Source organism: Cervus canadensis, chromosome 1 (genome assembly GCF_019320065.1).
Source record: "Cervus canadensis isolate Bull #8, Minnesota chromosome 1, ASM1932006v1, whole genome shotgun sequence".
NCBI lineage: Eukaryota > Metazoa > Chordata > Mammalia > Artiodactyla > Cervidae > Cervus > Cervus canadensis.
This window is the reverse complement of record NC_057386.1, coordinates 126,361,544-126,382,989: the sequence shown is the minus strand read 5'-3', so window position 1 is coordinate 126,382,989 and position 21,446 is coordinate 126,361,544. Positions and strand designations below refer to the sequence as shown.

The 21,446-nt window shown below is 44.8% G+C and overlaps 2 protein-coding genes across 3 annotated transcripts in view; one reads left to right on the top strand and one right to left on the bottom strand.

Annotated features, from left to right (window-relative positions):
* Positions 1 to 21,446, bottom strand: part of DNAH10 (dynein axonemal heavy chain 10) — a 166,133-nt gene that overhangs the window by 52,631 nt on the left and 92,056 nt on the right. For both annotated transcript variants that reach the window (XM_043442362.1, XM_043442368.1), the window contains 8 exons: positions 18,514 to 18,633; positions 17,058 to 17,203; positions 12,823 to 12,975; positions 11,220 to 11,480; positions 5,201 to 5,373; positions 3,726 to 3,819; positions 3,196 to 3,363; positions 2,313 to 2,501 (listed from right to left, as the gene is read on the bottom strand). In XM_043442362.1, coding sequence (XP_043298297.1) covers positions 2,313 to 2,501; positions 3,196 to 3,363; positions 3,726 to 3,819; positions 5,201 to 5,373; positions 11,220 to 11,480; positions 12,823 to 12,975; positions 17,058 to 17,203; positions 18,514 to 18,633 — 1,304 coding nt within the window. The remainder of the gene's footprint in view (positions 1 to 2,312; positions 2,502 to 3,195; positions 3,364 to 3,725; positions 3,820 to 5,200; positions 5,374 to 11,219; positions 11,481 to 12,822; positions 12,976 to 17,057; positions 17,204 to 18,513; positions 18,634 to 21,446) is intronic.
* On the top strand, positions 7,692 to 10,272 carry LOC122424510 (U3 small nucleolar RNA-associated protein 6 homolog). The gene has a single exon (XM_043442377.1). The coding sequence runs from the start codon at positions 7,778 to 7,780 to the stop codon at positions 9,572 to 9,574; it is 1,797 nt and encodes a 598-aa protein (XP_043298312.1). The 5' UTR covers positions 7,692 to 7,777; the 3' UTR covers positions 9,575 to 10,272.

Below are 21,446 nucleotides of genomic sequence, written 5' to 3'. Positions count from 1 at the left end.
AAAACCACTACAATATTGTAAAGTAATTAGCCTCCAATTAAAATAAGTAAATTTAAAAAATAAATAAAAGTCTATTCAAACTTCACTATTTGCCAAAGAAACAAAGTCTCATTTAAACTGTGATATATTTCACCTATAATATTGGCAGATATCAGAATGACAGTACACAGCGTTGTCAGCGTCGGGAGAAATGGACGTTGCTGGTGGCATAAATCAGTTTAATCCTTTGTTGTGAGACTGACTGGTTGTTAAAGAGGACATCTTGAAAAATAAACCAAATACAGGATTTCCCCAGTGGTCCAGTGGTTAAGAACCTGCCTGCCAATTTCAGGGAACCTGGGTTAGATCCCTAGTCTAGGAAGATTCCACACGCTGTGGGGCAACTAAGCCCATGCACCACAACTACTGGGCCCAGGCTCTAGAGCCCTCGAGCTGAAACTACTGAAGCCCATGTGCTCCAGAGCCTGGGCCCTGCAACAAACAACTCCACCACAATGAGAAGCCCATGCTTTGCAACCAGAGAGCAGCCCCCACTCACCACACTATAGAAGGCCTGATGACCCGGCGCAGCCATAAATAAATAAGACTCTCAATTCTTTTAAAGACTAATAAACCACTTACAATGAATAATAGAATGCCACTGCACCCACCACCCATATTTAACATTTGCTCAAAACCCAAAACTCATATATTTGCTTCAAACCTATTTTTAACAAAGTTATGGATAAAATTAAAAGTTCTTTGCTTCTCCCCTGGTTCTCCATCCCCAGGCCCCCCCATTTTTTTGGCCTTCCTTCAAGGCAAGTGGGATCTCAGTTTCCTCCCATGCCCCTGCAGTAGAAGAGCCAAGTCCTAACCACTGGAACACCAGGGAAGTCCCCTGGTACTTTTTACTCCCACTTCAAGGAGGCACACTCCACCACGAATTCAACTTTCTAACATGAACTCTAATGTCATGGGTCAAAAATCTTTTAAAAATATATACCCTTGAACCCTCTAACTTTTCAATTTCAAAAGAAAAGGATCATAAAAACAGAGCAAAACAATAGGCAAAAACAGAGGCATCGAGGATAACGCAAGTCCCAAGGTACGAACAGAATCAGATACTGAAGAACTAAGGAGGGTGTGTGGGGAGGCTGAGCAGTGGAGTTGACTCTTATTCAAAACTGAGCCTCATTGCAGGATGCACGTCTCCACGGTGATGGACCAGGCTGGCAAGTTACCTGTGGGCACCACAGGACTATCTATAGATGAGTCTAAGGATGGTGTAGAGACACAGGCCCCCCTCACACAGTGCTGGGGGATGTCAAATGGTGCAGCCCCTTGGGCAAACAATCTGGCAGTTTCTCAGATGGATCAACAGAGAATTACCCTACGACCCAGCAACTCCACTCCTAGCATCCACCCAAGACAAATGAAAATATATGTCCCTGCAGAATCCTGTACATGAATGTTTATAACAGCATGATTCATAGTAGTCAAAAGGTGGGAATAATCCAAATGACTGTCAATGAATGAATGGATAACTGAAACATGGTCTACCGTACAATGGAACATGATTCAGCCACATAAAGGAATGAAACACAGGGACGAAGCTTGGAAACATTATGCTAAGTGCAAGAAGGCGTCACAAAAGACCACATACTCTGAGGTCCTATTGTATGAAAAACCCAGAATAGGAAAGTCAAGAGAGAAAGAAAGATTAATGATGTCTTAAGGCCGAGGGGCTGGAAGAACAGGACGATATGGAGCTTGGGATTTCTTCTTTGGATGAAGACAATGTTCTGAAATTGAATGTGATGGTTTCACAACCTTTTGAGCATAAAAAAACTATTGAATTGTATACCTTAAACGGATGAATTGTACAATCTGGGAATTGTATCTCAATAAAAATATTTTTTTTGTTTCTGTTTAATTGTTTTTTGAAGATTCTAAGAATGGCCCAGAACTTTGCATGGTGGTTGTATTGAAACAACAGCCAGCACATCACCGACCCTGAACACTGGGTCAATGGAGGTTTGGGCCAAGACCCCCTCTACACGAGCACACATCACACATTATGCATCACAGGATTTGCGTATGTTTGACTCTCGAACTTGATTTGACATAGTCTACATTCCAAAAACAATACAATAGTTAGATGCTTCGAATATTCAGTTAAAATAATATCGATCCCCCCCCAAAAAAGCTATCTGATACTCTGTGAAAGCATCATGTTATGATCTATAATACACTGTTTGAATTTTTGCAGGAACTACTAACTGCAGAAATTGGCATAGCAAAGCCATTTTCTAGCAGGGAGTTTGGCTCACCTCATAGCCAGCTGTGAAGGCAGCCAGCCTGGCCAGAGACTGCTTCCCGGAGCCCCCGACCCCAACCAGCAGGGCATGGCCTCGGTCCATTCGAATGATGCGGTGCACGCGAGTCAGATGCTCCAGAGCATCGTCAAAGAGAACCAAGTTCATTTTGGTATTGCTTTCATTATACTCTTCAAGGATTTCCTGAATTTGAGACAAAAAAAAAAAAAATTTTTTTTTAAGGACCGCTGACTTTTAAGAGACAGACTCTCTCTTCTGTGCAGGAGAGATTAAAAATGGAAGAGAGACTGTTTTGAATGTCAATAGTGGTTGAAATGATTAAATCATTCAGGTTCACAAGACTAACTTTCACAATCAAGATTTCGATCTGTGGGACACCCCAGGCATCCAGTGGGTAAGACGCTGAGCTTCCAATGCAGGGGTCATGAGTTCAATCCCTGGTCAGAAAACTAAGAACCCTCACGCTGCACAGCGTGGCCAAAATAAATAAATTGATTAAATTAAATAAATTTTTTAAAGATTTCGATCTGCTGGTCTGTGACTGGCCAGCAGTAAGATAAGATGACCACAAGACTTGCCTTATGAATTAAGGTGAAAATGAACATTAGGGGGTCAGATGAGGGGTTCCCAACGTTGGGTGTGCACCGGAACCCTGGCACCCTCTGTGGGCTTGATGAAGGGAAACGCATGAGGATGGGTTCCAGGGGTCTGAATTAATAAACCCATCAGGTCATTCACATGCACCACAGGATGTGGATACCACTGGGTCAGACACAGCCCACATTCCCAAGTTACAGACAGGCATGGCCTTCTCCCCAGCTCCGCCTCCTGGGCACTCAAGTAACGTAATCCTGGGAGGGGTGAGCCCCGTCCGCACCTGGAACAAAGCCTTGGCTGCCTCATAATCCTGAATATCTTCGTAAATGCGTGCTTCCCCTTCATGCAGAGCTGTCCGGAAGTCTCCAAACAGGATGGGGTCCCTCATCACCGCCTCCACATCATCGTTAAAACGTTCCGTGACCAAGTTTCCTATGTGCTCCTGGACCTTACAACACAAGACCACTTCAGGACCCAAACTCACACCACACATGTGCTAAGACTTGTCAGAAAAAGAGCATAGGCTAGGATTATCTGAAGTCATTTGCATTTGATTTTTTTCCCCTTTGCTGCTAAGTACTTAACAATCCACCCTCCTTAATCTATTGACTTCCATTGTTAGTCTCTATTTTTCTGTAAAGTCCCACATAAAAAATACATTAAAAAAATATTGGGTTTTTGTTTTGTACTTTTTCATTTCACCCAGAGACAAATTTTGTGGTTAGAGTTTTGCTTTTTGTTTGTTTGAGTTCTGGGTATTTTTTGTTTGTTTGCTTGTTGCATTTGCTGGTACATTTTCAATGTACTGACCAGCTCCTTGTCTGTTTCATTGATCAACCGGTCATGGAAGACTCTCAGACACTCGTTCCTCCAGACTCTCACCATCTGGGTCACTGTCTGGAATCTACAGGACGGAAGGAGCAAAATTAGCCACAAAGTTATCAGAGAAGAGCAGGCTGGATGCTACTATTTTCAGATGACTATACAGGTGCAGAAAAGGACATATCTATAGTCTTCCCCCCCACAACCTGATTTCATATTAATTGAAACTTAATGAAGTGAAGTGAAGTGAAAGTTGCTCAGTGTCCGACTCTTTGCAATCCCATGGACTTCATAGTCCATGAATTCTTCAGGCTAGAATACTGGAGTGGGTAGGCTTTCCCTTCTCCAGGGGATCTTCCCAACTACAGGAATTGAACCCAGGTCTCCCGCATTGCAGGCAGATTCTTTACCAGCTGAGCCACAAGAGAAGCCCAAGAATACTGGAGTGGGTAGCCTATCCCTTCTCCAGGGGATCTTCCTGACCCAGGAATTGAACTGGGGTCTCCTGCATTGCAGGCAGATTCTTTACCAACTGAGCTATCAGGGAAGCCCGAAACTTAATGGACACTAACAATTTAAATGTAAAGACTATAACGTTGTCATTTATAGCTCCTCCTGCTGCGGAGAAAAAAAAGAACATTATCTACAAGTGATGTAAATGACATGAGAACTTGAAGGGACTGCTCCTCACTGGAATCTATGAATTTAACATCAGTTGTGGAGCCACTGGCAACTCCTTTCTCTAAGAACCAGATCCACCTGACCCCAATTCTGGGTCTTTCTCTGGTTTCTGGCAAAGAGGCCTCATTCCACCCCCAAATACCCAGACTGGCCCCCTCCTGAACTGCCATTCTGAACCTTTCAAGGGCACTGAGAGTCACTGTGGGCACGTGGAAAGTTCCTGATTCATTTTTCAATAGTTTGTGGATTCATAATGTAAATCCACAAAATTGGGACATCCCTGAAAACCTACATAGATGAAATATACATTAATGTAAATACACAAATTCATCTAGTTTTCACAAGTAAATTTCTACACCAAGACTTAAATCCCTCTGTCCTCTGTGGTTAACTTCTCCCAAAGGCACATAAAATATACCCAGTTGGCAACTGGAAACAACTCAGTTGTATGAATGAAAGGCTCCACTGGGCAAATTCCACCTTTAGAACTGAGAACAAATGGTCAGCACAGCATCCCCACCTCTGGGTTGAACACACCTGTCCACTTGGCCACACACCTGCCTCTCTTGGCTTCCCTAACCTTCAACTCAAGGGCTCAAGAGGCATCAAGTCTTAACCAAGCATTTGTCTCTGTTCTTTGTTTAACATAAACAAAAAGACACTGGGTGATTAACTGACACATGGATTCACATCGCATTTCCTGATAGCTCCTCTGTCTTAAAAGAAGAAGAGAAGCTATCATACCGACGAGGCATCTTTTAGTTAGATAAGACTAAACTCACCGTTCCGGGTTAGTGAGGACAAGACCGTTATAAACCCGTGAGAGATCTCGAAGGTTAAAGATGTAATGGAACTTGGATGGGGTGGGCGGCAGATCCTGAACAATGATTTTGTAAAGAGTCAACGTGCAGGATGTCAGCTTGTCACTCACAGCCATGATGCTCTCATGAAACACCTAGAGAAAAAGAAAAGAAAGAAACACCTAGAGAATGAAAAGTCCCACCACCCCCCACACCAAGTGTCTATCAATGGATGAATGGATAAGCAAAATGTGGTCCATCCATTATCATGGAGTACGATTTGGCCAGGGAGAGGAGCAGAACGCTGACACAGGATACAAGGTAGATGAACCTTGAAGACATCATGCTGAGTGAAAGAAGCCAAACACAGAAGACCACAGATTGTATGATTCCACCGACAGGAAGTGTCCAGAATAGGACACTCCATAGAGACAGAATGCAGATTAGTGGTTGCCAGGGGCTGAAGAACAGGATGGAATAACTGTTTTGTGGGGTGATAAAAATATTCTGGAACTAGACAGTGGTGATAGTTGTACAACATTATGAAAGTACTAAGTGTCACTGAACTGTGTATTTTAAAAATGGTTTTAATAGCTAGTCTTACATTGCATGAATTTTTCTATAATTTTTTAAAACTTTTTTTTAAAATTTTTTAAAACCTATTTTATTTATTATTTTACTTATTGGCTGTGCTAGGTCTTTGTTGTTGCACCGGGGCTCTCCCTAGTTTCTGGCAAGTGGGGGCGACTGAGCCGCGGTGCTCAGGCGTCCCACTGCAGTGGCTCCCCCAACACACACCCCGGGCCCCCAGTACTGAGCACAGGCTCCAGGCATGCAGGCCCAGCAGTTGAGGCTGACAGGCTTAGCTGCTCCGCGGCATATGGGATCCTCCCAGACTAGGGATTGAACCGGTGTCCCCTGCACTGCAGATTCTTAATCACTGGACCAACCACCAGGGAAAACCCATCATAATTTTTTTGTGAGAAGGTAAGAAAAAAAAAAAAAAAAAAGGAAGGATCAGAGAAACTAATCATCTGATCTGCTTTTGTTTCCCCAGATTTTCACATTAACTGACAAGTCAACATGATACGAAACCAAGGCCCCAAACCAACCCTCCATCTGAGACTGATGTGACTTGCACAGACCTCATAGTTTTGGAAGTGAATGGCTTGTGGTAGGGCATGAACACACCAGGTGCTCACTGATCATCATATTTGGCCTTCCCACACCTTCATCTTTCTTGCCTGGTCCCTCAAGACTTTGAGTGAGCAAGCCTGCTTTAGAAGAGAAGTGCCAGGATCAGAGGTCATTATTTAAATGAAGGGGTTCCACTTGTAAAGTGTGAAAATGTTAGTCACTCAGTCATGTCCGACTCTTTGTGACCCCATGGACTGTAGCCCGCCAGGCTCCTCTGTCCGTGGGATTCTCCAGGCAAGAATCCTGGAATGAGGTGCCATTCCCTTCCCCAGGGGATCTTCCTGACCAGGGTCTCCTGGATTGCAGGCTGATTCTTCAGGGTCTGAGCCACCAGGGAAGCCCATTTGTGGAGGTCATGTAAATCCTGGTGAAATAACAGCAGTAACTAGTACCTGGTGAGTAGAGGTGTGCGCACCGTGTCACACACGTCAAATGCATTTTCTCCTTTCATTCTCCCGAAACGTCAGGGAGGCCGGTACCAGTATTACCTCCCTATTCTGGATGAGGTTGGGCATAGGAGAGAGCTCAAGGGACTTGCCCAAGGAGCAGAATGGGTACTGACTCCAGAGCCCACATCCTGTAGTTGGTTCATTGCTGTCACTCAAGGTGACCTGTGTAAATCAGGGCCACACCATGATTTCCATGGACCCTAGGCACTTATGCCTTCATGGGCCCCTTCCTCCATAAAAACATATTACTTATATATAAATATATATTTATATATTATTTTATTAATTATAATTAAATATATTATCTTATATATATTATGATTAACTTGGTATAAAGATGAATATAATCCAGGCTGGATTAGATTGATTCCTTTCTTCTGATTTTGAGAGAAATTAAAACATGTTCATGGGCCTCTAAAAGCCCCATGGGCTACAGGCCTTGTGCTTGCCGTGCCAAATGCATACATTGCTACCAAGTTTCTACCCAACACCAGGCCCTCTGGTTTAGACTTCTAATTAAGTCGTTACCCACAGCCTAAATGGGAGAAGAATTTGAAAAAGAATAGGACTTCCCTAGGTCATGTACACATTGTTATATTCAAAATGGATAACCAACAAGGACCTGTTGTATAGCACATGGAACTCTACTCCATGTTATGTGGCAGCCTGGATGGGAGGAGGGTTTGGGGAAGAATGGATACATGTATATGTATGGCTGAGTCCCTTCACTGTCATCTGAAACTGCCACAACATTGTTAATCAGCTATACCCCAATACAAACTAAAAAGTTAAAAGTTTGAAGGAGAAAAAAAAGAATAGGACGGTTTGGTCGGTTCTCGGGATTAGAGGGTGGCCATTTCCTTCGTGTGTCGTCGGTGAGAGGACCTGTGGTGGGTTGTGGAGTTCGGCTATCATGGCGGAAATAACTCAGGAACGTGTAGAGGATCGACTTCCCGAATTACAACAGCTGGAGCGCACTGGACTCTTCAGTGAGGCGGAGATTAGGGCAGTCATTAGGAAGACTTTAGAACTAGAATATGGAATACAGCGAAGAAGTCTTTCAAAGGACAGCTTTATCAGATATGTTCAGTATGAAATTGAGCTTTTGGAGCTGATCCAGAAAAGAAGAGCTCGTGTTGGATATACATTTAAGAAGGATGAGATTGAGGACCCTATGATACGTCGGATACAGAGTGTCTTCCAACGTGCATCGATTAAGTGGAAAGATGATGTTAAACTTTGGCTGTCTTTTGTAGTCTTTTGTAGGAAGTGGGCTGCCAACGTTCAACTTAGCAAGTTATTTTCTTCCTTGTTGGCCTTTCATTCGAACAAGCCAGGTTTGTGGATTTTGGCGGCCAAATGGGAAATGGAAGACCGCTTTTCTGCAGAAAGTGCAAGACAGCTATTTCTTCGGGCTCTGCGCTTTCACCCACGTTACCCGAAACTTTATGAAGAATACTTTAGGATGGAGTTGATGCATGCTGAAAAATTGAGGAAGGAAAAACAAGAGTTTGAAAAAGCCGACATGGATGTGGGGAATCTCGAGCATGCTGAAGAAGTCCTTAAGGGCGAGTTGGCACGGATCGTCTATAAGAATTCTATAAGTGTAATTAAAAGTGCAAAATTTCATGTGTCACTGCTTTCAATTGCACAGCTGTTCGACTTTGCCAAAGATCTGCAAAGAGAAATTTACAATGACCTTAAGGCTCTGCACACAGACGACCCCCTTACTTGGGACTATGTGGCCCGGCAAGAATTAGTGATTAAATCACAGCCAGGAGAAGAGCTGCCTACAACTAAACAAGCCAAAGCGAAGGAGGTGGGCCCCCGGGAAGAGAGGTGCTGTGCTGTGTACGAGGAGGCGGTAAAAACTCTGCCCACAGAGGCTATGTGGAAGTGTTACATGAACTTCTGCATGGAGAGGTTTACTAAGAAGACAAGCAGTCGCCTCCTCAGAAAGAAGAGGCTGGAAAGAACCATGGCTACATTCTGGAAGACACATGAGCTGAAACTTTTACCAGAACTCCAGTACAGGCAGTTGAGCAAGTTGTTGCTGTACCGAGAGTTGTTAAAGGAATCCCTGGAGGTGGCAGACGCTGGGGTGAAATTGTTCAGAAAATCAGAGGAGATGTGGCACGTGAAGCTGGAGGCCATGATTTCGTCAAAGAGCCAGGAGATAAGCAAGGTTTTTAACCAAGCCTTTGAGTACCTGAAACCCCAGATTTGTCTTCCATTGTGGTTTATTTGGGCACAGTGGAGTGAAGAGGCCGGAAAGCAAGAAGAAGTTGAAATGATCTATAAGAGAGCTGTCTTTCGTCTCCAAGGAGATGACTCAGCCACTATGAAGGAAATGTATCTGGCTTGGGCTTATCGAAGTGGTGGTTACAAAAAGGCCAGAGATGTATTTAAAAGTTTACAGGAAAACCGTCCATTTTCAGTTGATTTTTTCAGGAAGATGATTGAGTTTGAGAAGGAGCAAGAATCCTGTAAGATGGAAAACTTAAGAGAGTATTATGAGAGGGCTTTGAGAGAATTTGGAACTGTCGATTCTGATCTCTGGATGGATTACATCAAAGAAGAATTGAACCACCCACTTGGTAGACCTGAGAACTGCGGACAGCTCTATTGGCGAGCCATGAAAATGTTGCAGGGAGAGTCAGTAGAGCAGTTTATGTCTAAACATGCTCTGCATCAAGCCGGCCGTTTGTGAAAAGAGGAAGAGCACAGTCACCTTTGTGAAATAGTGCTATAAGCCCTCTGGGCACATTTGTTTTATGCAGTCATCTGCAGTTTGCCGAGATGGTGTCTCATTTTGAGGCCTGCTTTAATTTTGTTGACGTGTTAATCTTGAATTCCAGAAAAGAGAGCTGCTGTTTAATGGCCAGAAACCAGTTGTTGAGGCCAGACTATGTAGGTCCTAAATGTTTTTCAGAATACATGGAAATGATGTAACTGATCTTTTACTACACTTGGTCATGCTTGAGTAGCTCTAATCTAGACCTCTGTTCAGTTAAAATGGGGATGAAAATACAGTTCTGTTTTCTCCTTATAGAAGTATATGTGGTATGCATTTATTGTGAAAGTAAGGAGGGAATAGAGTAATGTTGTAATCTTGTCATCTGGACTTAACTCACTGGTATGATTTCCTTTGTTAGAATTGGATTTATACTGTTAGGTCATTTATTCATTCATTCATTGAGTCCCTGTCATGGGCAAGAAAGAAGACAAGCTTTTGGGATGGAAGTGGGGATGAAAGGAATAGAGCTGATGTCCTGAGTTGGTTGAAGCAGCAGAAGAGGATGCTAGGTATTAGGGAAAAAGTTGTTCTTTGAGAAGATTTTAAGAAATTACAAAAGTGTTTTTGTCTCTGGGACTGATCTGGAGAGAAATAATTACACTGGAGAGACCCAGTAACAAGGAAAAGCAGAGGTAGGGAGTAGCTTAGAAAGAGAAAGGCTCCAGAGGCAAGGATGGAGGGTGGCTTAGAGCAGAGACGGGCATTCTTGGAGCAGAGGAAGTGGTTGTTTGAGTTGTATATCCTTCAACGTAACATGATGTCACTGGGAGAAGCATTCAGTACAGTTTGACTTAACAGTGTTTCACTTAATACTATGTTGTTTTCCATGTTATTAAATAGCCTTGAAAACGTGAAATAAATCCATAGCATTCCATTGTAAAAAAAAAAAAAAAAAGAATAGGACTTCCCTGGTGGTCCAATGGTAAAGAATCTGCCTGCCAATGCAGGAATATAGGTTCAATCTCTGGTCCAGGAATATCCCACACGTCTCATAGCAGCTAATGAAGAGCATGCACCCTAGGACCTGTGCTCCTCAACAATAGAAGACCCTACTCACTGCAACTAGAGAAAGCCTGCACGCAGTGATGAAACCCCAGCATAGTCAAAAATACATGAGTAAAGAAATACATGAGTAAAAGAGTAAATGAGTAAACGAGTAAATGAGTAAAGAAATAAATGAGTAAAAAATACATGAGTAAAGAAAGACTGTGGGAGAAGGCGAGGGTGGGATGTTTCGAGAGAACAGCATCGAAACGTGTATATTATCTAGGGTGAAACAGATCACCAACCCAGGTTGGATGCATGAGACAAGTGCTCGGGCCTGGTGCACTGGGAAGACCCAGAGGGATTGGGTGGAGAGGGAGGTGGGAGGGGGGATCGGGATGAGGAATACATGTAAATCCATGGCTGATTCATGTCAATGTATGACAAATACCACTACAATATTGTTAAGTAATTAGCCTCCAACTAATAAAAATAAATGGAAAAAATAAATAAATAATAAATAAAAGGAAAAAAAATAGATTCTTGTATATGTGAAAAAAAAAAAAAAAGTTACCGAGGTGTGGCCTTTGAGGATGGAGGAATAAATTAAATGCAAAGACTCCTCGGAAGGAAAGGGAATGTTGAAGACACTGAAGAGCGAAGTAAATCTTGGATCAACTTCATTGCGGCCTCCTCCGGCTTTCCCCATCGCAGCAATAAAGCCGAGGTCTCGGATGCTTTTACAGTTCAGCTCCTTCCCCCGGTCGTACAAGTAGCCTTTTTCCAACAGCAGTTTCAGCAGGGCAATTGGCTGCTGTGTGCCATACTCATCCACCTCAATTGTTTTAAAGAAAAGGAAGAACAGTGATATTGTAAAGCAGAACTCAGCAATACCTTTGCTGACCATCTCAACTAAATCCTCTGGAGAAGGGAAAGGCTACCCACTCCAGTATTCTGGCCTAGAGAATTCTATGGACTGTATAGTCCATGGGGTCACAAAGAGTCGGACATGACTGATCAACTTACACTTTCATTTCAGCTAAATCCCATCTCTCCTTTCACCCTCTCAGAATGCTCTGGTTTGAGTTTCACTGGGCTTCTCAAAGTTTGCAGTTCCGTATATTCATTTGTAGTTTTGGGGTTTTTTTTTTAATCTGTGTCCCTCTCTAGATTGTAAACTCCCTGAAGGCAGGAACTACATATATTTTGTTCATCACTTCACAGCACCAGTCCCCATAGGAGATGCTCAATAAATATGTCAATTGGATGGATGGATGGATAAACAAGTGTATGGATGCATGCATAGATCGACAGATGCATAGATGGATGGGTGTATGTATGGATATAAATGCATGAATGGATGGATGGATGGTGGATACATGCATGGATAGATGGATGGATGGATGGATAGATGGATGGCTGCATGCATGGATGCATGGATCCTGGCTGTAAACAGTCCATCTAGAAGATACATTTTTGGTGGGGGGAATGGTTCTGCAGACATGATAATAAATTTCAATCCCAGTACTAAGAAAACTTTGCACCTCTTAGGCTCTGGCCCCAGAAACAAACTCATGGTGCCTGTGAACATTCCCTTTCCTTGGTAAATCTAGAGGAATTCTTAGGAAGCGCCTGCCCTTACACTTCCCATGTATGTCACTCAGTCATGTCTGACTCTTTTATGACCCCATGAACTGTAGCCTGCAAGGCTCCTCTTTCCATGGGATTCCTCAAGCAAGAATACCAGAGTGGGTTGCCACTTCCTACTCCAGGGGATCTTCCTGACCCAGGGATTGAACCCACGTCTCCCACATCTACTGCACTGGCAGGCAGATTCTTTACCACTGCACCACCTGGGAAGCATACCCAGGTATACAGGACTGAGGACAGTATTATTATCTAAAGTATAGCTCATCTGGAACCACTTACTCAAACATACACTGAACTATATACACTGAATACAGTTCAGAGGCTGCCTGCTACCTGCTTTAATCCTTGGAGAAACAAAGGAACACATCTAAGGAAAGAGTCTCTCCAGTCGCATGGTCCCCTAAGCTGACTCTCCATAACCTGGCCCTACAGATATTGTGAAGAATAAAGACAGATGCTTTCCCGTCTGCCAGACCCACTACACGGCCCCGCCACTGCCCCCCGCCCACCCCCTCGGCCTCACCAACCTTCGGCATGTTCATGTCATCCATGAACACCAGGAGGCGTTTTCCCATGGGTGGGCCGTAAGTGTCTTTGGTTCGTTTTTCCACGTTGGCTTCTAAATTTCTTTGGATATCCATGGACGTGGTGCGGGAGGAGAAACTGACCATTAACACAATCTGAAACAGAAAGAGAGAATTCCAAAACACGGTCTCTTTTCACAGTACCTACATGAAATATTTGATTGTAAGCTACCATCTATTTTACAGATTCACTGGTATCTGAACTAATTTTTTTGCAACCCAATACGAGTCTGAAGTTCATTACATGTTTTAACGCTAAAGCAAGAATTCCTCTTTCTTCATGGCAGGTTGTAGGAGGCAATAACTAGTTGCCAGGTGAACAGTGTGAACTGGGCGGGGGATGTGGATTGGTGGGAGGGTTACTGGGTCTACACAGTTCTAACCAGGTGACCTCAGGTGACCTCAGAACCACTGCTTAAGCTTTCAGAGCCTCCTTTTTCTCATCTGAAAGATTATTTTAATGACATTTACTTGGACTACTTCACAGAGTGATTTTTATCATGTGAGATGAAATATATCAAAGTATTTTCAAAATGACAGAGCAATATTCAAATATAAATTACAATCATGCCTGCTACATCTTAATAAATAAGTCAAAGAGAGCACAAACGTCGGATTAGCAGATGCAAACTGGTATACACGGAATGCATGAACAACAAAGTCCTACTATACAGCACAGGGAACTATATTCAATATCCTGTGATTAAACCACAGTGGAAAGGAGTATTGAAAAAGAAGGCGCACATGTATATATGCGTTTGTCTGTTCACTGTTCAGTCGCGTCTGACTCTTTGCGACCCCACGGACTGTAGCCCACCAGGCTCCTCTGCCCATGGAATCCTCCAGGCAAGAGTACTGGATTGGGTTGCCATTCCCTTCTCCAGCGAATCTTTCTGACCCAGGGATCAAACCCAAGTTTCCTGTATTGCTGGCAGATTCTAAACCATCTGAGCCACCAGAGAAGCCTATATAAAGAAACTATACGTGTCTATATGTGTGTGTATATAAACACAAACTATACGTGTCTATATGTGTGTGTATATAAACACATACAAACTATACGTGTCTATATGTGTGTGTATATAAACACATACAAACTATACGTGTCTATATGTGTGTGTATATAAACACATACAAACTATACGTGTCTATATGTGTGTGTATATAAACACATACAAACTATACATGTATATATGTGTGTGTATATAAACACATACAAACTATATATGTATATAAAACTGAGTCATTTTGCTGTATAGCGGTAACTAACACAACACTGTAAATCAACTATACTTCAATAAAATTTTTTTTTTTTAAAGAGAACACAAACAACCACTGATTAATCCTTGGAAGTAACTGCAGAGAAAAAGGTGAGGGAGGGCCCCTGATCCCTCTGTGGGGTGGACATTTTCATGCACATGTAAACTTGGGGTTTCTCCCTCACCCCTTCTTGGAGCAATTGATGACAGATCACTGATCAGTGGCTCCCATACTTAATTATGCATCAGAACCACCTGGAGGGATCTTGCCCCTCAGCCCATTGGGGTCCCATCCTTAGAGTTCCCGATTCAGTAGGTCCCAGTTTAAGCAAGTTTTCAGGTGATGCTTATGCTGCAGGTCCAGGGACCACACTTTAAGAACCCCTGTGGGACTTCCCTGAGGGTCCAGTGGTTAAGAATCCATTTACCAATGCAGGGGACATGGATTGGTTCGATCCCTGGTCAGGGAACTAAGGTCCCACATGCCTCAGGGCAATTAAGCCCACGTGCCTAGAGCCCATGCTCTGCAACAAGAGACGCCACCACAATGAGAAGCCTGTGTATCACAACTAGAGAGTAGCCCCTGCTTGCTGCAACTAGAGAAAGTGCACACGCAGCAACAAAGACCCAGGGCAACCAAAAATATAAATAAATAAAAAAGAACCACTGCCTTAGATAACACCCTTCTACAAGGTGCCCACGAGCACAGGTGCACCTGACCTGAACATCGGAGAACAAACGCGCACGTCTTTGTTGTGAACATGTTTGGGTGTGTCTTTCTTATTTTGTCTCACCTTGAGGCTTGCCAGATTTTAGTTCCCTGGCCAGGAATTGAACCTCTGCGGTGAAAGCATGGAGTCCTAACCACTGAACTGCACAGAAAGTTCCTGGATTTGTCTTGTTGGGCCTGTGAGCACCAGCTGCAGTGTCTCGGTGGAGAGGAGCACAGAGGCAGGCAGGGGTGGGGCTACTGAAGTCAAGTTTTCTTTGCCCGGCTCCGTAAACTTGTAGGTCCCTCTGGCTGTAAACATTTCTCGAGTGCCCTCCACAATGGCATTCTTAAGCTAAACAACCATGTTGCACATGCCAGGACATGAGCAAGCTTGACCATCCATTTGGGGCAGCAAGGCCCAATCCTTCCCTTGTCCCTTACGTGCCCATCACAAAGCCAGGCCAACCACTCCCCACTTGGGAGTACCATGAGATTTCCCGGAGCCCCTCTGCCACGCGAAGCACAGGCCCAAGGAAGAATCAGAGAGGAAAGCAGTGGGAAGCTTTTCTCCGCTTGGAGGTTCCAGAAGGCCAGAATCAGAATCAAGAACCTCAAAGATGGACAACGTTAACAAGGAACTGAGTAAGTGCATGGACTGGGGACAAGTATGTGACAGCTGGACATCCCGAAAATCATGGGCAGCTTCTTGGAGGAGATAAGAGTTTTCACTTGGTTATAAAACATTAAGTAGGGAATGGGGCCTCCCAGGTAGCGCTAGTGGTAAAGAACCACCTGCCAATAGTGAGAGATGTGGGTTCGATTCCTGGGTCAGGAAGATCTTCTAGAGGAGGAAATGGCAACCCACTCCAGTATTCTTGCCTGGAGAATCTCATGGATAGAGGAGCATTGCGGGCTACAGTCTGTAGTGTCAACAAAGAGTCAGACACGACTTAGCACTAGCACTCCCTGATGGTCCACTGGCTAAGACTCTGAGCTCCCAATGCAGGGGGCCTGGGTTGGATCCCTGGTCAGGGAACCAGATCCCACATGCCACAACTAAAGGTCCCACATGCTGCAAATTTTAAAAAGTTAAGTAAAAATTTTTTAAAACCAGGAGAGTTGCAATGGTGAGCAGGAGGGCCATGTAGGACCACTTGGAGTGCACAGAAAGGAAAAACGCCACCCTCCTTCCTAACATCTCATTGCACCTGGCATGTTCTGCATGATCATGTTCCATGCATGATTCATTTTCATATCTGGCTCCCCTCTTAATGAGAGTGGACCTTAATAGCTTTGTTCACTGTTGTTTGCACAGGAGTACCCAAACCCTCCCACGTCTGGCACATGGCTGGAGGAAGGAAATGAAAAACCACAAAATGGTGATGAGGAGTGTAACTGCCAGCCTTCAAGACGACCCCCAATCACCCTCACCTCCAGGTACCCACACCCTGTGTTGCCCCCTCCTATGCTGCATCAGAGTTGGCCACAGTAGTGCCTCTGTGATCCACAGAATGTGGCAAAAGTGATGGTGTGTGGTTTCCTGGATCATACAAAGCATTGTAGCATCTGCTTTTCTACCTCAGACATTCACTCTGAGGGAAGTCAGCTGCCAGGTCAAGGGGACAACAGCAGGTGCAGTGGTTAAGAATCTGCCTGCCAATGCAAAGGACACAGGCTCAATCCCTGGTTGGGGAACTAAGATCCCACATGCTGTGGGGCAACTAAGCCCATGCACTGCAACTGCTGAGCCCGCACATCCTAAAACCTGTGTTCCCCAACAAGAGGAGCCACTGCAATGAGGGCGCCCATGCACCTGAACTAGCAAGTAGCCCCTGCTTGCCACAAGTAGAGAAAGCTCGCGTGCAGCAACAAAGAACCAGTGCAGCCATAAAAGAGATAAATGAATAAATAATCTTCAGGAAAAAATAAAGGAGTACACCAGCAGTGCTTGGAGAGGCTCACACGGTGGGGAATTGATACTGAACATCTCAGAAGAGGATTCCCCCAGCCATGGTCAAGCCTTCAGATGACCTCAGCCCTGGTCAACCTTGCGATCTCATGAAAGAGCCTGGGCTAGAACAACTAGCTAAGCCACCCCCAGATTCCAGATCTGCAGAAACTGTGAGATAGTATTTGTTGTATGAACTGCTTTGTGTTGGGGTAATTTGTTATTTGCCCACAGATAACAGATACAAATAATGACTTACATTAGTCTCTTCATTCAGGTTTTTCAGGAAGTTGTGGGTAGTGGCTGTCTTGGATGTACCAGATTCACCAACCAAAAGAACAGGTTGTCTAATCTTAACCATTTGTTCCAGTGTCCAGGTAGTACGGGTTGTATCCACTGTATGAACTAAAAAACATATGAAGAATTAGAGCATCACAGAAACACCAATAAGGCGCACACTGGGCAGCCTGGAGTTCCCCAGGATCCCATAAATCCCATAAGAAGCATCAGCAAAAACCCAAGAGGTGACCTTGAAAACATATAAATGGAGAAGCTCACTACCCCTAATGATTATTTCTAATAGCCTTATGGAGGCATAATCCACAGACCATAAAATTCATTCCAATATTAAGTGTATAATTTGATGAGTTTGATACATTTCTACAGCTGTGTCATCATCGCATACAAGCGTAGAAAACCCAAACTGTTTCAATATCCGATTCTGACTTATACTCAGGATATTGAAAACTCCCAGGCTCTCTGCTGCATAAGTCACTTATCAAGACTTATTTCCTGACCAACAACTTCCTCTGAGGGCTTCCCAGGTGGCTCAGTTGTAACAAGTCTGCCTGTCAAGCAGGAGATGCGGCTTCAATCCCTGGGTCAGGAAGATCCCCTGGGGGAGGCAATGGCAGCCCACTCCGGTATTCGTGCCTGGGAAATCCCAGGGACAGAGGAGCGTGGGGGGCTACAGTCCTGGGAAATCCCAGGGACAGAGGAGCGTGGGGGGCTACAGTCCATGGGGTCTCAAAGAGTCCGACACGACTTAGCAACAGACTTTCACTTTTTTCAGCTTCCTCTGAAGAGACTATCAAGCCTCCAAGTCAAGTCTGGCTTACTCCTACACTAGCAGCTTTAAATCCTGATTGGTTCCTGAGAAAACATGTAAGCTTCATTCCATAAGAACTCTATACCAACCAAAATCAGATATTCGTTTTGTGGAATATCTTGAGCCTCCGTGGTATCCAAATGGCCAGAGGTGTGCATGTTAAATACAGCTCAATACACAATATCCATAGTACACTACTTCTCAAGGCAGTGACTCTTACAAAATGCTGCCTTAGTCATTCGTTTTTCCCTCCTTCCTGCGTCCCTCCCCACGCCCAGCCAGCTCTACGGGGCAGGAGGGAACCTGTGCAAAGTGAGCAGAAGCAGGGGAGCATCCTACCCACCTCAAGCCCTGCCACCCTCCCTGGCAGGGAGGGTCCACCTGCCAGGCGAAAGAGCTGAGGGGCATAGACACCTTCAGATGTCCAGAGGCACAGAAAAGGAATCCAAATACCACCCTCTTGGCAAAACCCATGGCTCACGTTCAGCTTCTCCCCACCAGCACTCTGGGTGGGACTGAGAGTTCCACTGGGACCGCGGGATCTTCTACCCTTCCACACAGAATGAGAACCATATATGCTTAAACCGAAGCTTCGGTTCTCACGTACCCAGGATGTCAACAAATTTCCTCTCGTGGGAATGAACATACTCTGGAACTAATTGATTCCACGGTATCCATTTCTTCTGTGTGGAATCAAAGTGAAAGTCATACAAGGTTGGAAGGTGACCTGTAATAAAAAGTGGTCAGTTTTGTTTTGATTGTGGACATAGAAATACAGAATCAGCTCTGGCTCATCCTTGAAATGAACTAATGCTATTTGTTCCCTGGATAGAAACTTAACTGGATAAACTGATAGCTACAGAAGGATGGATGGAGATAGATAAAGATGGATGGATGAATAAATAGAAATAGACATAGATCAGTTCAGTTCAGTTCAGTTGCTCAGCCGTGTCCGACTCTTCGCGACCCCATGAATCGCAGCACGCCAGGCCTCCCTGTTCATCACCAACTCCCGGAGTTTACTCAAACTCATGTCCATCGTGTCAGTGATGCCATCCAGCCATCTCATCCTCTGTCGTCCCCTTCTCCTCCTGCCCCCAATCCCTCCCAGCATCAGGGTCTTTTCCAATGAGTCAACTCTTTGCATGAGGTGGCCAAAGTATTGGAGTTTCAGCTTCAGCGTCAATCCTTCCAATGAACACCCAGGACTGATCTCCTTTAGGATGGACTGGTTGGATCTCTTTGCAGTCCAAGGAACTCTTAAGAGTCTTCTCCAACATAGATATGCAGATACAAATGGATGTAAAGATGGATGGATAGGTGAAAAGTGAAAGTGTTAGTCACTCAGTTGTGTCTGATTCTTTGCAACCCTATGGAGTGTAACCCACCAGGCTCCTCTGTCCATGGAATTATCCAGGCAAAAATAACTGGAGTCGGTAGCCATACCCTTCTCCAGGGGACCTTCCTGACCCAGGGATTGAACCCACGTCTCCTGCATTGCAGATGGATTCTTTATAGTCTGAGTCACCAGAGAAGCCCAAACTGTTAGTCATTCCAACTCTTTGTGACCCCATGGACTTGCCAGACTCCTCTGTCAGTGGGATAGGTAAATAGAAAGAGATAAATATGGATGGATGGAAAAAAGAAGAAAGAAAGAAGGGAAAGATAGATTTAAATATAACCAAACTAGGAAACCCAGAAGAAGGCTCAGAAAGGAAAGGGCCTGGAAGTCAGAGCTGTGAGCAAGGTGAAAAGGGCTCAGTGAGGACACAAAGAGTGAAAAGAAGGTCTAGGACCAAGTCCTGATATGAGGAAGGGGCCAAGGGGACTCAAAAAAGGAAACTTGGCAGGCATGGCCAGAACGGCGCAGGATGGAAGAAGAATTTTTAAGAAGGCAGAAAGTAGCACCACGCCTGATACTGGGGCAAGGTCAAGGAGGCAAAGATCTAAAGAGGCTATCAGATCCGGCAACAAGAAGGCAGTGTAGGTGCTGGCTGGGAGCAGTCTGGGTGGAGATGTGCAGAAGGGAGGTAGGAGGCAGATGGTTGAGAAGTGGTGGGATGAAAGAGAAAGTAGCTCGAGGACAATCTTTCAGGACACGTGGCTTTAAAAGAGAAGAGGCAGGGACTTCCCTGGTGGTCCAGTGGCTAAGAATCTGAGCTCCCAATGCAGGGGGTCTGGGTTCGATCCCTGGTTGGGGAACTAGATCCTACACACTGTAACTAAAGATCCTGCGTGCTACAATTAAGACCCAGTGAAGCCAAATAATTTAAAAAAAAAAAAAAAGGAAGAGGCAGAGAGACATCTCTAGAAGGGGCTAGGATTAGGAAGGCTTTACTGGAACATGTCAAAGAGCCAGTGGGACGGGGTTGGTAGAGATGGACAGATGTAAAATATAAAAGACAGGAGAAAACCGGTGAAGCCAGGAGCCTGAGGAGGTGGGAGGCAGCAGATCTCAAAGCTCAGGGCAGGTTCAGCTTGGCCAAGAGGAGGGTCTCCTCGCCCCTGAGAAAGGAGGCAGGAGAAGATGGGGGCTGGAAAAATTCCTATCTGACAGTGTGGGTTTTTCCTGTTCAAGGAAGGAGGAAGGTCATCTGCAGAGATAGGGGCGAGGGCCCAGTGGAGATTTGGAGAAAAGGGAAATGAATTACCCCTGTGGGGATAGGAGAGGGAGTTCAAGTTCAAGACTGAATTTATGGAGGTGCCAGGAGTTTGATCCCTGGGTTGGGAAGAACCCCTGGAGAAGGGAATGGCAACCCACTTCAGTATTCTTGCCTGGAGAACCCCATGGACAGAGGAGCCCGGCTATAGTCTATAGGGTCACAAAGAGTCAGACACGACCCAGCGACTAACACTTTCACTTTCAGTCTTCATAGTGATTTTCTCAGTACCATTCAAACCCTGGGGAGGCAGAGAAGGCCGGCTTGGGCTATCTCAGGCAGATTCGACAGAAGGGCAAAATTAGGCAAGAGAGCCAGGAAATTTAGGCAAGGGAGACTGAAGCAACAGGGCAGCAGAAAAGGATTTAGAAGGTTCAGAAGGTGGTAGGAAGACAGGGAGGGGCATGAGGCCAAGTGAGAACACATGTGGCAGGAGTCACAGAAGCTGACGGTGGGTGGGGAGTGGAAGTGTAACTATGATGTAGACAGAACAGTATTGAGTGTTATGGGCTAGGATGAAGTTAAGGGACCCAGATGCTGGAGTTGAATGCAGAAGGCATTTGGAAGTGGGTTGTCTACAGCGCCATTCAAGTCCTCAAGCTGAGGGCAAACTAAAGGAGAAAGACCAGACCGGGACCAGCATCGTCTCTGAGTGAGGGATGAGGGTTGCAGGTGGCAGGAGCATGTAGCCAGCATGGTGGGCAAAATTGGGAAGTTCCCCCAGAAAAGAGACTCAGGTTTCTGAAAAAGTGCAAGAAAACTAGCCCCTAAAAGACCCCAGACTTCTTTTTTTTTAAACCACAACCTGCCTTCTTGGGAGAAAGCAGATATATATATATATTTTAATGTATTTACTTGTTTTCTCCAGGTCTTAGTAGCA

Bases quoted from the DNA above. Each gene is read 5' to 3' on its own strand.
- LOC122424510 (XM_043442377.1), top strand. From the start codon at position 7,778: ATGGCGGAAATAACTCAGGAACGTGTAGAGGATCGACTTCCCGAATTA.